The sequence below is a fragment of the Aythya fuligula genome, chromosome 2, assembly GCF_009819795.1.
Source record: "Aythya fuligula isolate bAytFul2 chromosome 2, bAytFul2.pri, whole genome shotgun sequence".
Lineage (NCBI taxonomy): Eukaryota > Metazoa > Chordata > Aves > Anseriformes > Anatidae > Aythya > Aythya fuligula.
Window position 1 is genome coordinate 4,623,687 of NC_045560.1, and position 14,579 is coordinate 4,638,265.

General features: G+C 37.5%; 1 protein-coding gene across 2 annotated transcripts in view; it reads right to left on the minus strand.

The window, feature by feature from the left end:
- Positions 1-14,579, minus strand: part of MINDY4 (MINDY lysine 48 deubiquitinase 4) — an 80,433-nt gene that overhangs the window by 54,747 nt on the left and 11,107 nt on the right. For both annotated transcript variants that reach the window (XM_032182083.1, XM_032182084.1), the window contains one exon: positions 264-322. In XM_032182083.1, coding sequence (XP_032037974.1) covers positions 264-322 — 59 coding nt within the window. The remainder of the gene's footprint in view (positions 1-263; positions 323-14,579) is intronic.

Genomic DNA, 14,579 nt, shown 5'->3' on the forward strand with positions numbered 1-14,579 from the left:
TTAACACTTCCTCTCATCTGTTTTTAGAAAAGAGAAAGTATAGATTTAAACAGAAAAGACAGATAAAAACACATAAGCCACCTTTTGTTTGACTAATTCTTAATGACTTCTTTACACAGTCTTAGGAAGAAGTTAATTAACCCAATAAGTTAATAGCAAATGCAATTACTCTGAATCAAATAAGAATTACAAAAGAAGCACTTCTGGCTACATCTGCTCTAAAGAATAGGATGAAAGTCAAAATGAAGCTTGATGTACCTTACCTAATTCTAGGACATCTTTTGTCTGGTCTTCTTTATTCCAAGTAGGTGTTGGAGACTTCCTACATTAAAATTAACAAAAAAAAAAAAAAAAAAAAAAGCAAGTGTTCCCTTTAATACGAAAAGTGTTCTGGATAAACAAGGTCATATAGCTACACAAAAATACAAAGTTAAGTTATACATACATATATATCCACACATATAGACACATAGGAAGAGAGAGAGAGAGGTAGTAAAAGATGCAAATAAATAAAAATTTATTAATGGGTTTTTACCTTAGGTTTTAAAGTGTTCTGTACAAAAGAGCTCAGTCTCACTAACATTTTTGTATAAATAAATGATCTTAGAGCAAAAACATTTTCAATGGAAGAAAGCTGAACTTCAGGAGTTCAGAAAGGCAGCCAGCACAGCACAACACAATGCAATTGATTAAGGATTTCAGTCCTATTTCAACACTGATTTAATTTCATTTGTGTGATTTCAGTATTGGTCAGATCCTGCCAGCTCATAAATGGGCAGATTCTATACTGCCCTGAATTTCATGAAGATATTAATGTATGTGGGACCGCCTCTGCGTTCAAAAGATCTGTGCATAAATAAAATTTGCATCTCTAATGGGAACCAGAATGAGGTTCAAGCTAGTTATTAAACTACTTTAAATATCCAAATAATGTAAGTGGGAATCAGTGTTAGATTATCTTCCTTTACCAGGATAATTTTTCATCTGCTGATAGGCAACAGTTATTCAACTAACCTTGTGGTTTGTCTACTACATAAATGACAAGTTAAAAAATGATATAAACAACTACTAAAAGAACTAAGAACTTCAACTTGGCTGTGAAGCCAGAACTTAAATAGAAAGTTAGATTTTCAGAGGTAGGATGGATTTCCTCCTCCTGTGGAATTCAAACCAAAATGAATTCAGAACTGAGAAAAAGTTTCAAATGGTTGTAAAAAAAAATAAAAATGGAGCAATACTGTATCATTGGTCTTTGCTTTGGAAAAAAAAGTCTTGCAATGACAGTCCTTTCAAAAATAGTATGGAATAATTTCCTCAGCAACATTCCTTGTACGCATGATATTATTATAGCAACAACTGCTGTCATATCACATACTTTCCATTAATTAATTTCCTTTTACAGTGTGTGAAAGATGAATGAAAACAGAACACACACATATCACACTCATGACTTTTCTAGTTTAAAACCACTTTTTTTTAAGTGGTTTAAATAGTACTATTCTCACAGTCTTTGATACTATATAAAAATAAAAATCTCTTTCTCTATAAACAAGTTAAAGGATTTATACAATGAAATTTGCATGGACACGATTAACAAAAGTGAAAATAAATGAATCACCACATTACTAGGGATTCAAGGTAAAAAGAAATCAGATGCCCAACAGATTAGCATAAATGAGAGAATTGAGAGCAAATTTGTACAGTGCTATAAGTAGTACTGAAATCCTACGGAACAAAATAGTACTTTTGTTGTGTTATAGGGTTTAATAAAGTTGTCTCTGATATATCTTAAAATACAAACAGAACTCCCCTTGTTTTTTTCTAATGCTGGATTTCTGCTCAGATTTCTTTCTGCTAGTTACTCACTATTATTTTCATCTCTCCTGGTCAGGAGAGGGGTCTCAATGACACTGCATTTGCAAACAAAATGCTTTCAGCCAAGTACCAATGTCACTGAACTGCACAAGCAGAACAAGCAGAATCTAAATTTTTGTTTTGTCTGAGACTGAAAACTATTATCTCATGCTTCCCAGAGAATAACATGCTTCCTCTTAGGTCAACTCATTTGGGTCTAGTTTTGCAAAAACAGATCTCTTAGCACTCAAGAATGCAGCACTACTGTTTACAGCTGCCTAACCAGGTCCAGAGGGCACAGGATTTAGCACTGACCTGTACTAATCCATACTGTTTTTAATTACCACGTTTCCTAACATGGGTCTGACCCACACCAATCAGTATTCTTCCAAGCAATGCCTAAACATAGCTCACAGAAGAGCACTCTCATTTTCAAGAGGCAGTACACAGCAGGTCTGGCTCCCTCTTTGGTCCACCAAAACCATTCCAGGAGGCTCTGAGATCTCAAATATCCCACGATGCCATCAGACCATGCACCAATACAGGTCGCATGCCCCTCATTTTCATCCCAGAGGATGCATACTTTTACAGAGGATGCATCAAGTAGTTGATATTATTTCAGATCTTGAATAACCCCTCTTCAACAAGAACAACAATAAAACCAACAACCCACAAACTGGAAACAAAATTATATTTTACAGCAACAACAGGAGACCTGTAAGGGATCTAAAGCTAAATGCTGCGTAATGTGAACAAAAGCAGGATTCAATTAGAAGATTCAAGAAAACTGTTCCTAGATCTATTTCATTTAGCAGTGCAGTTGTATCTATAGAGTTTCAATATAAAAGGAGGCAAAGTAAGGCGTAGTTACTCATCTTTTTATATCAGGAACAGCTTTCCTACTGTAACACCATTATTGTTAAGGAAGTCCATGACTTATTAGAGAAGTTGCTCATCCTTTATTTATTTTTTACTGCTCTTTGCTACGTAGAAAGGCCAGGATTTAAATGTAAATTTAGCCAACATGGACAGGTGTATTGCAAAGAAGTGAAAATGTTGCTCTGGCAATCGCAAATGCAAGGACAGGATCTACCTTTTGCTGTTGTTGTTTCTCCTGTGCATCTTTACATTCACTTACCCTTCACCTCTCTTTCATTTTTATCGCCACCATTAGTGTACTGAGCTCCTCACCAACAATAAACTAAGCCACATAGTGAGACATAAAGCATAGATTTCCCACTTCATACATGGAAAAACTTAGGTTGATTAATTTGAAGGGATGATTTTCAAATCACCTGCCTAGGTGTTGCTATAATTATTCTGTCATAGTTCAAAAGAGCCATAAGCGACTCATATATCTTTCTCCAGAATTAAACTCTGTCACATTAAGTAGTTAACAAGGAGACATCATGTCATACCTGTTAGGTACTTAAAACAGACAGTTGGTGTTTAGCTCTGAGTGAGTTTCACAGCATTATAAGGGGTATGGGATTCAATTTGCAAATTAAGAACCCTGGATTTATTTGCCTACACACTTGGGTGTCAAAGCTTCCATGGAAATTGATGACGACCTAGTCAGTAGTCAGAGGGCTCGGGTCAAGAGCTTGGAAATCCCTTTAGGCAACTAAATGTGGGTGCCTACTTCTGGGAACGTAGACACTTGGACTTTCATGCAGATACCTACATGTGGCTATGTACATTTGAGTGTCACAATCTGAGCTAAAACCAACCCAACTGGTCTCAGACAAAAACAATCAGGAAATGGTGATTTCTGAGTCTCAGTCACCACTTTTTCCACAAGACCTTCCTTTTGTCTTGGGCAAGAGAGAACCTGTAATGATTTTAGGTCATACATTACACCTGGATAATATTTCTTTGGGCATAGCCTGTGCCCACAGGATGTCCATTGCCTGCCCCTATCCCACAATCTTGTCTCCAGTGTCTGCTTCCGATATTCCTCCCTGTTCCACCACACTTTGCTGATCCTTTCTGTCCCGCATCATCTTGCCTCCTCTCACTGAAGCAAAGGTATGGGAGGAGTAGGAAAGAAGCTTGGCAGAAGGGATGCAGACTAACTTACAAATGCCAGGTCTGAGGAGGGTATCACATCAAGTAGCTATTTGGCATGGATATAGGAAGGGAAGCTGTGGGATAGAAAGCTGTGGGAAGCAGAGATGTTGAGCATGAGGAGTTGACTGAGGTGAGAGCAACGTGAAATGCTGCCTGGGGTTATGGCTGGAAGCCCTCAGGTGGGTACATGTGTCTAATGAATGGTAACAGGGTGATCAGGAACACTGCTCATGAATTTACAAATCCTATTTAGCTACAAGTAACAAAAAGCCTCGCTGTCCTCAACCAGTACCCTACGGCCTTGATACCCGAGTTCTTTCTGAAACAAAACAGGAGGAGACACTTAAGAAGTCCTTAAATCTAGGTACACCATCCCACCCAGACTCAACTGCTGCTTCAGAAGGAGTTGGGCCTCCTCTAGGTACTGTATCACATCTGCTAGCTTCATTAGATGTCCTGGATAACTTAGAATTTCAAATGGCCCTATATATGCATTATATATATCATTCCCTACATTAAGTTAGCATTCTTCATTCATTATGGTCCCAAGTACTTCTGAGTAGTCTTTCATCTGAAAAGACCTATAAATGAAAATTCAATTGACTATGGCAAAATTCATATATAGCTCACCTGGCACCACTTTTTGTAACACTATTAATTTCTGGAAAGTCTAAACGATTTTGGTTCTACACCCGTTCCTGGAAGAACCATACCCTGGATGCAAAGTGCTTTGATTTCTCAAGGCACAAGGAAATTCCTGTGTTGACATGGAAAGCGCTGACATCAAAGATTGATGTAGGGTGTTTTCTGGTTAAGTGGGGTATTTTTGCAGGTGGAGGTTATTCACAAGTTCCCTCCTTAAGGTTTCTCAAAACACTGTAAGGACGTTTATTGCAATTTCCATTTCAGCAGATGGTTACTGTTCCAGGAAAATTTATTGTACATGTAAAACCATACAGTTAGAATACTTAGGAAGGGGGAAGTCATCTGTCATGACAGAAAAATAGGACAGGAAGAAAATATGTTTCATTATAAACATACTATACAGTACTTTCTCTAAATATTTGTACATTCTTATCTGATCTTCCTATATTGCAGAAAACAGAATTTACACAGAATAGCTGAACATGCAGAGAAGGCAGCTCTTTTCACAATAATGCATGTGCATTCCACTATTTCCTATTTATACTACCCTACAGAGAGGTCAAATAAACAAAGGGGCTTAAAATATAAACATTGGTTGTCAGTAGCTTTAAGGTTACTGCGTTGGGAAACCTTATGTTCACTGCCTGATTACAACAGCTTTTCTTCTGGACATATATATTTTCTTCACAGTAATTTACACAGTCATAAGGATGCGTTGAAGTCGCAATGCAATCCTGTGGTCTTGTGATGTTAGGGCATACACAGACATACATGACATTCTTGGTATAGTGAGTAAGGTCTGGAGAATAACTAAGAGACAAATTAGACTGTGTTACTATTTGCAAAAAGATAAAAAAAAGGCCACTATAGGCAATGAAGCTTGCCACTGCTTTAGGGCAAATTTTTGAATACAGAATTATTAAAAGCAATTCTAAAGATGCAAAGGAAAGGATCATGATCAATACCAGGCAACATATTTTTCTGGAAAAAGACCTTTTCAAGATTTAATATAAATTCTGCCATGCTTGCAGGTCTGGTTGACAAAGGTAACAGAGCTTCTACATGTAATTTGTCCAAGCTTCCTTTCTAGTTAAGCACTGCATCTGATTTGAATGGCACATTAATTCATAAACAGATGGCTCATTGATAAATGAGGCAAAAAAGGTAAATGAAAAAAACCTCTTATTGAAAGGGTCATTTCTAATAAACTTATACATGAGTCTGCTTTTGTGCTGTTGAATTTTTAATAACTGTAGTGACAATTCAGGAGAAAACAACATCTCTGCTGGAAAAGTTTGTAAATTAAAAAAAAAAAAATGCTTATGATGGGTCCAGCTACAAGATAGTTTGAACTGGGCTTACATCAACAGAATGTCCCCTCAAAGGTGATGAAGGAATATTTATCTCCAGCTATAAAACCAGACTTAGTATAATAAACTTGTAGCTCAGTTATTCATACTGTATTCCATCAGATTTTTCAGCGTGATGCCCCCACACTGAATTTTGAAGTTTACATTACTCATGTAAACTGACCATTACAGTAACCAATCCAAAACACTTATCAGTAAAATAAGACAGCTAAAACTCCATTAAATAAAGATGCTTCCAAGACACTACAGCTAAGACACAATACATAAAGCACTGAGATGGGTACCCAGCCTTTAGTACTCAATTAATTCATTTCAACTAAGGTGAATATGTCCCCCCATTTTGCTTGTCCTATAAAGTCTCTGCTCTTTCTGCTTTTGGCCTTCAAATTTTAGGCTATTTATTTTTAAGGATGTGAAAAGTTCCTGGACTTACATTTCCTGTCAAATACCTTAGATTTGTAACAGTCCAAAATACCACAACCTAACAGATTTTAGCAAGATAAATTATCTTCCAGAAAGCTAATGTTAAATTGGAAGAAGACAAGAGCTTACACTGAAGACTGGGCTAGTTCTCATATCTTATTTTGCTGTGAAGAAAGATGAATATAGATAACAGCCTATTGGTAAACATGTACTACAGGGAGAGCTTTTATGTCCTGTTTCAGCAGTCTGAGGGAGAATAACACACAGGTGGAAACAAATTCCTTGTGCTACTCGTAATCAAGTGATTGTTTTTAAGGGGTAGGTGATTTCTTGTGCTGCTTCCAGTGGTGTGAAGTTCTGCCAGCAAAAGAGGATGTACACTGTCTGTTCTTGCTTTAAATTTGAGAAGACCTAGAGTCCTGGTATGTACACATGAACAAGGCAAATTCTCAATGACTGAACACATTTTAGGCAATGGGCTGGACACTTCCAGTTTTACGTCCTTTCCAAAAATAAAATTAAAAAAATGATACAGAAGCCATTTGCCATTTCCAGTAATTGCACAGTGCTCCTTCCTATAGAGTGCTGGAAAAATACTAAAAGGGCAAATGGCAGTACACACAGATGTTATGTCGACGGCTCTGATGCCATAAATCCATTGGCATAAAATAAGAGTCACAATAGTTTCTAACATTTATTTTAGGCTCTTTTTTCCTGTCCAATCATTATGTTATAAAAGGTGTTATGCAACTCCAGCTACTTGAAGGTTTTTACTGCTGAGTGATTTGGCAACTGCAATTTCTGTCTCTCTCTGTTTCTCTGTCTTTGTACATAGGCTAATTAAATCCACAGTCCCCAAATACGACCCCATTTTGTTTGACAGCCATTCTTCTGATTGCTAGTTGCAGGAATCAAATAAAGACATATTCCCAGCTGGCAGCTGAGCACACTCCAAGGAGGGTTGTGGTTAGTCTCTCAGGGAAGGTGCCGACTGCACTATTCTTACTGGGCTTCCTGTCTACAAAGCCACACCGAAGCATTGACGAAAGCTTGGGATGATGCCATGTGCTTCTTCGTGTGCCTTAAGGACAATGCCTGGTGCTACGCACAGATCACAAACAGACAAAGATGGAAGGAAATATGCAAAGGTAATTTACTATTAGACTGCTCCGGCTCTGCATTTTTTTTCTGTTCTCTTATCTAAAAGACTGCAGTCTGACTAAACTCGCATTTCCTAGAAATGCCACCATTGCCCAGTACATCCTCTTCCTCTTTTAGTGGGAGAAATTTAATTAATTCCTACAGCATTGCTCATACACACTGCATGTCACTGAGTACACTGATATATACTAAATACCAACTGAAATTAGTTGGTGTTTTCTGACAGATTTAAAACAGTCTCCTGTATATTAAAATACAGTGATCTGAATTCAGACCCCATGTCATAGAATCACATATTGATGTGATGAGTACCTTCAGGAAATGCTCAACCTCTCACAGGACCAAAACTTAATTACTTAACAAAATGCCAGATGTCATTTTAGACAAATCCATCTCATATGACACTCCAATTTTATAAGTAGCAGTGAAATATTACAGCCCACTGGGCAAACAGAACATATTTAAAAATATTGATTATGCCCAGACAAGCTGTTTTTATGCTAAAATGCCCAGCAGGAAAGACTGGAGCCAGTCATAACTGAGTTCACAATCACTGAATAGCTGAGGTTGGAGGGGGACTCTACACTTCCCTCAGCCCAACCCCTCTGCTCAGAGCACGTTCAGCCAGGGCAGGTTGCTCAGGGCCCTCTCCAGTCATGGTCTGAGTGTATCCAAGGATGGAGACACCACAGCCTTCCTAAAAAATCTGTTCCAGCATTTCCAGTCTCAGAGGATTTTTCTTCCCTTATGTTTAAATGGAATTTCCTATATTTCAATTGGTTTCCATTGCCTCCTGTCCCGCCACTGGGCACCACTGAGAAAAGTCTGACCCTGCCATCTTTACTCCCTCCCAAACCCCATCAGATATTTCTTACATTAGTAAGACTTCTGTAAGCTTCCCCTTTTCCAGGCTGAGCAGCCTCTCATATGTCAAACAGTCCATTCCATAAATCATCTTTGTGCTGCTGTGCTGGACTCACTCCAGTATGTCCACACCTCTCTTGTACTGTGTAGCTCAGCACTAGACTCACCATTTCAAGATGCATCTCAGCAGGGTTGAGCAGTGGGGAAAGATCACTTCCAAGATCTGATGGCAACGCTTTTATAAAGATAACTGAAGATGCTGTTGGCCTTCTTTGCCACAAAGGCACATTGCTGGCTCATGGTCAATTTGGTGCCCACCAGGACTCCTGGGTCCTTCTCTGCAGAGTTAGGCAGCCCCCAGTCTGTGTTGTTGCATAGGGTTATTCTTCATAACCTTTCTTTGCATTCGTCCTTTGCATTTGCCTTTTTTGAACCTCATAAGATACCTGTCAGCACATTCTCCATACCATCAAATTCTCTCTGAATGGCAGCATAACCACTTAGTCTGCCAGTCACTCCCAAATTTGTTCCACCTGTAAACTTGCTGAGGATGTATTTGGACCCACCATCCAGGTCATTAATGAGAATCTTGAACAGTATTGACATCAGTATCAGCTGCTTGTGGAACACAAATGCTGACTGGCAGCCAGCTGGACTTCATCCTGCTAATCACAACCATCTGAGTCAGCAGTTTTGACTATTCTCAGTTTTGACTATTCTAGCCCACACTTCATCAGTTAGTCTGCAAGGATGTTACAGGAGACAGCATTGAAAGCCTTAGTAAAGTTGAGATTAGCAACACCCATTGGTCTGTCCTCACCCACTAAACTAGCCATCCCATCAGAGAAAGCTATCAGGTTGGTTAAGCATGATTTTCTCTTCACAAATCCGTGCTGACTTCCCAGTCACCTTCCTATCTTTAATATGCTTGGAACTGACTTCCAGGAAGATGTGCTTTGTTACCATTCCAGGGATTAAAATGAAGCCAATCAGCATATTGTTCTCCAGTCACTCCTTCTTACAGATAGCAGTGACGATGTATTTCTTCCAGTCTTCAGGAACCTTTCCCAATTGCCACAACCTTTCAGTGATAATCCAGGTTGCTGTCTCATTGACATTAGCCAGCTCCCTCAGCACTTGAAGATACTTCCCATCAGGTTCCATGGAATTCTGGATGCACAGTCTATTTAAATCTTTCCTAACCTGATTTTCCTTCTTTGTTTAAAAACAAAATATTGTTTTTAAAGTCTCATGTATCTAAAAGAATACAAAGAAATGACATATATTCTTAAAGGACTTAGAGGAATTATTTGAAGGAAATTTTTTTTCCTACTTTTTTTCTCTAAATATCTCCTACCTCCACAAAAGTGACTCTTCAGGGACTTTTTATTGGGATAAATGACAGGGAGAAGCCACGGCTTCTTATCACCTCTGAAAAAAAAAAAATCAGTAATACAATGAATTTACCAGTACCGATCTCTTTTCAGGATAAAGTCAAAAAGCCACAGGTGGTTCAAAAGGCAAAGTAAAGTAATTCACTCCTTCCTGTCAGTCCCACACACAAATGCAGGGAATAGAAGGGAGGTACCTTTTCTACCAGTAAATAGGAACACATATTGCCTTACCACAGATGATTAGACTATCTTCGCGATATTATAAGGCCATTTTGAGGAAAAACATAGTAAATTACAAAGGAGAAATTATGCATTCAATGAGCTTGAAACTTAAAGTAAGTAAGCATATATTTGTGGTATGCTGAAGTGACAAATGTGCTAATGGGATTTTATAATGCTGAGAATCATGTCATGAGCAGAGGGTGACTATTCTTGTCCCTGCTGAGAGGCACAGTGCTTCTACAGAGTTATAGCAGCCTTTAAGTACATGGAATAAATACATATAAAACAAATCAATAAAACCTAACAGAAAAAACAACAGCAAAATTTAAGAGTATGAAAGATAAAAACACAAGCAGATGATACAAGCTTTAGAAAAAAAATGGCAAAAGGGGCATGAAATTATTTGGAAGTACTTTAAAAGAGATTAATATCTGTAGAAGGGAACAGAAAGATCAGAAAAAAAAAATAAATCAACTTCAGCTATGGATAACAGGGCAGAAAAAAAAATGCAGGGAAAAACTCTAAAGATTAAGGGCTACTAGACATTGGAATATATTCTCAGGGGAGAGGTGTTACTTGAGTCATTTAAGGCTGGACTAGACAAAGCCATGGAAAAAAGTATTGCATCAAATTATATATATACAGTAATGAATAATCTGCCATAGAAACAAATGACCTTAGAAGGTCTTTTCCATCTGTAATTTCTAAGGCTCTATGAAATATGAGTAATGTTCCACTAAAGAACTTGGTATCTATGGCAATTCACTAACCCTACTCTATTTGTGTTAGAATGCAGAGCACTGCTAGAAAAAGGTTTATTACCAAATAACCAGTGATTTTGGGGGAACCACTAAGGAGTGCCCAGATAAAGCAAACTTGGTTGAGAAAGTACCACAGGAAGAGAAATTCTGGCTCTGGACTCACTGGCACTTGGTCTGCTGGTGCTAGATTTGAAGTGCATCAGAGATACTTAGGTTTTGGTTGGAAATGACAACTGAAGCCAAGCCACGCTCTCATAAAACAGTCCCTACTGTCTGAAATATCCATCTGCATTGGCAGACTCCTGAAAGGAAACCACTAGTTCGCGTTCAGTTTGTAGCCAAGACTGATGGCAAGGCAAAGGAGGGTACGGCAGAAGTAATTAGAAGAACCGGATAAATAGGGCGATTGTTCACAATGAAAGGATGAGTGGAGAATCAATTATCCTCCTTACTCCCGAAAGTGTATTATAGATCTTTCCCTTTGGACAATGGGATCCACTGCTATACGCTTTTGATTGCTAATGGCAGGAGGAAATTTTTGTTCTGATGTTAAGATATTATCATTTATTTTTGCCTTTCTGATAGCCATTCCATTTCTGCTTCTATGAAATTAACAACATGTCCTTAACTTCAGGTCCTGATTGCTAATTCATTTTGTTCCCTTTGGTCTTTGATTCCAGTTTTACAGTATTTCTTTTTCTTCTTCTTTCATTACTGTGAGTCTAGTTTCTATGCTATTTTTCTCAGTACTGTGGAAGGGAGGGTGATTTGCTTTATACATGACAATGAGAAGTTCAAACATCTCCATGTGCAGTTCTTTTTAACTACTAGAATTGACACTGAGGTCTACAGATAGTATTTGCCCATTTAACAGGTGGTGGTGCCAGTAGCATCCATTAAGAACACAGCTGGACCGCTCAGATCTACTCATTTAGAAACTGTTCAGCTAAGTGGGAGGGTTCCCACATCACCACCAAGCCTTACATTTGTAGAATTAAGGGGAATGGAAAATTAGGAGAGTGCTTCAACTTCAGAGGCTGCATGAACAACAGTAGTTGTAGCTGAGACTAAAGAATTGTTTCCCAACTGCCGTGAAGTGCTTTTACTTCCTTTCTTCTAACACCATTCAACCTTCCCAAACAACTCATTATTCATTAAGCTTTTTTTTTTTTTTTTTTTTTTTTCTTCTATAAAAGCAGTAGAGTGATTTCAACCCAAGGTCAGGCATCAAACTCAACAGCTGTTCTTTCTTCACACTTCCTGAAAATCTCAATTTCCATTCCACCGCGTACGCTAATTCTTTATTCTGTGCACTCAGTTTAAGGGTCAATATTGCCTTCTCTTCGGGGATTCAGCATTAAGCAGAAAACATTACAGGTGGCAGAGTCTTTTGTCACTGCCATTCAAGGTTCTGCCCTGGTTAAAAAAAACTAGGGGAGGTCTTTAACAGGTTGCTGCCTTTGATCTGAACATGTTCCTTCAACATCATCTGTCCCAAATTCCTGTGGAACTTGAAGAATCGTACCTACAGGTATGGCAAATTTTTAGATGGAAGCTTGGATTTTTTGCTTACACTGTGTATTTTTCCAAAATATTTTTTTTTATTCCTGTGAAAACCTCAGAATCAAAAATAAAAAAGAGGTTGGTGATCCAAATTTTAGTTGTGCCTTGCACACAATTAACGCTTCTGAGAGGAACAACTACTCAATGACCTGCAGTGTAATGAGAAATACTGATTTGAGAATGAGGATAAACAGCTTCAAAATGACCTTATTTTTAATTTGTTAAGTTTAATTTGTTAAGAAGGGCCATAGAGGAATCATCGATATAATTCTGTATACATGTCAGAATTTAGCTTGATGTCAATATACAAATATTGGAGAAATATTTTTAATGGCCTTAAAATGGAAGGTTCTTCAGTCAAATAATAGGAGTGGTGTACACATGATAATAGTTTATAAAAGAGGAAAACTCAAAGTCTACCCTTACGTGATCAAGTCACATGGGAAAGTACCACAAACTTACTCACTGTTAATTACTTCTCCATTAAAGCAAAACTTTACTTCTCCTTATTTAATTCATATATTTCTGTAGTTTAGGCAGAAAAGAAAAAATGTACTGTGGCCACTGAAGCACTATGTCTAAGCTATTAAAAACTAAAGCCTTGGAATATGAAAAGTCAGACATCCGACTCCTGAGGAAAATAAGTTTAAAACTCATATTGAAATACTGTCCTCATGATAACCTCCAGTGCCTACAGCTTCCAGGGACCAACACAGTTACCATCATCACCACCACAACATACATAGTACAAAAAACAAGGCTGGATGAATCGAGAAATCGAATTAGCTGCTGTTTGTTTATAGGCGAGGACACATGAAGATTTGCTGCCACCTACATACTGCTCTTTTCTGGGTTAATTAAAAATAAGGAATTCTAAAATAAAGGCATTTACAACAATTACACCTGAGTTGGTATGCAAACTAATAATATGTACAACATATTATTAAGTATGTAAAGCATTGTTAGGTATTTTTAAGTATTGCTAAGTATTATAACAGTAAAGCAGACTGTCTTTATGGAATAACTCCTACTAACATGAAACAGAGTACAGTAATGTCACAGAGAACTATTATTGACCCAACAGCACAAAAGCTTCTGTTCCTCTGTAAAACAAGAAAGAAAATAAACTCTTTGCTTTTAATGAGTTGCAATCATTATTCCCCCTTTTATGTAGTGGAATTCAGACATTATACTGTGATGTACAATGTAGATAAATGAAGATGAAAGTGAACAAATTGTTCTTCACATCCGTCTTTCTGTAATTAAAGGAGTGTGGTGCACTTGCTATATAACAACAATGTTCCCACAAAGTGATCAACATTAAATCCAGACTATAGCTGAAAAAGTAACAAGTACTTTCCTACAAGCAGTCAGTATTTTATCACAGTTATAAGTAATTGGGTAACATTTGCTGTTAAACACTGAACTTTTAAATGGTCATTACAGTTACCTGAATCTGAAAGCAAATGCATTCAGCAGTAGCAGTTCAAAACACAAACAGACTGTATCTGCATCTTTAGTCCCTAATTGACTTCACTAACTTGATTCTTTTTTTTTTTTTTTTTTTTTTTTTCTAAAAAGAAACAAGGAGTTGCATCAATAGCAAGGCAAGCAATTTATTTCTTTTATTTTTTCATATCTCTGGAAGATATGATAGTAGTGTTCAGTGCCTCCTCACTGACAAGATAGCAAAATTTTATCTATTAGAAAAAAGAAAGAATGTCCAAATCTTATTTAAGACAAACATGCAAACTACGGTACTCAGAGGGCTACTTTCATGTTGATACTGCAAGACTGAAATACAAAGTCACAAATCTGGCCTCTCAGCACAGTTGCCCACTTCACGAGAGTTAAGATAGCTGATGGAATAACAAGCAAGATGCTATGTCCATCATTTCTCTCATTAAAATGTGTGAGTCAAAATACTGTGGGATCTGTATTTCTCCAGGGTATTTTTATAGCTAGGTATTTCTGCCCACTCAGTTTGTAAGCATTTATTCAATAATATTCAGCTTGTCTTTTGAAGCATGGCAGCATTTTTGCTTTGGTGTTTTTGTCTCATATGCAGACAATGGATGCCTGCAGCCTGTGTGCAACAATAGCACATTTTGCATATAACAAAAGAGAATGAAGAGGTACATCAAAATGGAAGGAAAAATAAGATTTGTAGGTCTTTACTTTGCTTTCAGATGCCTGGAAATGAACTAGCTGTGTTTAATCCTAAATAGATTTTCAGCTACTCATCTAAACAG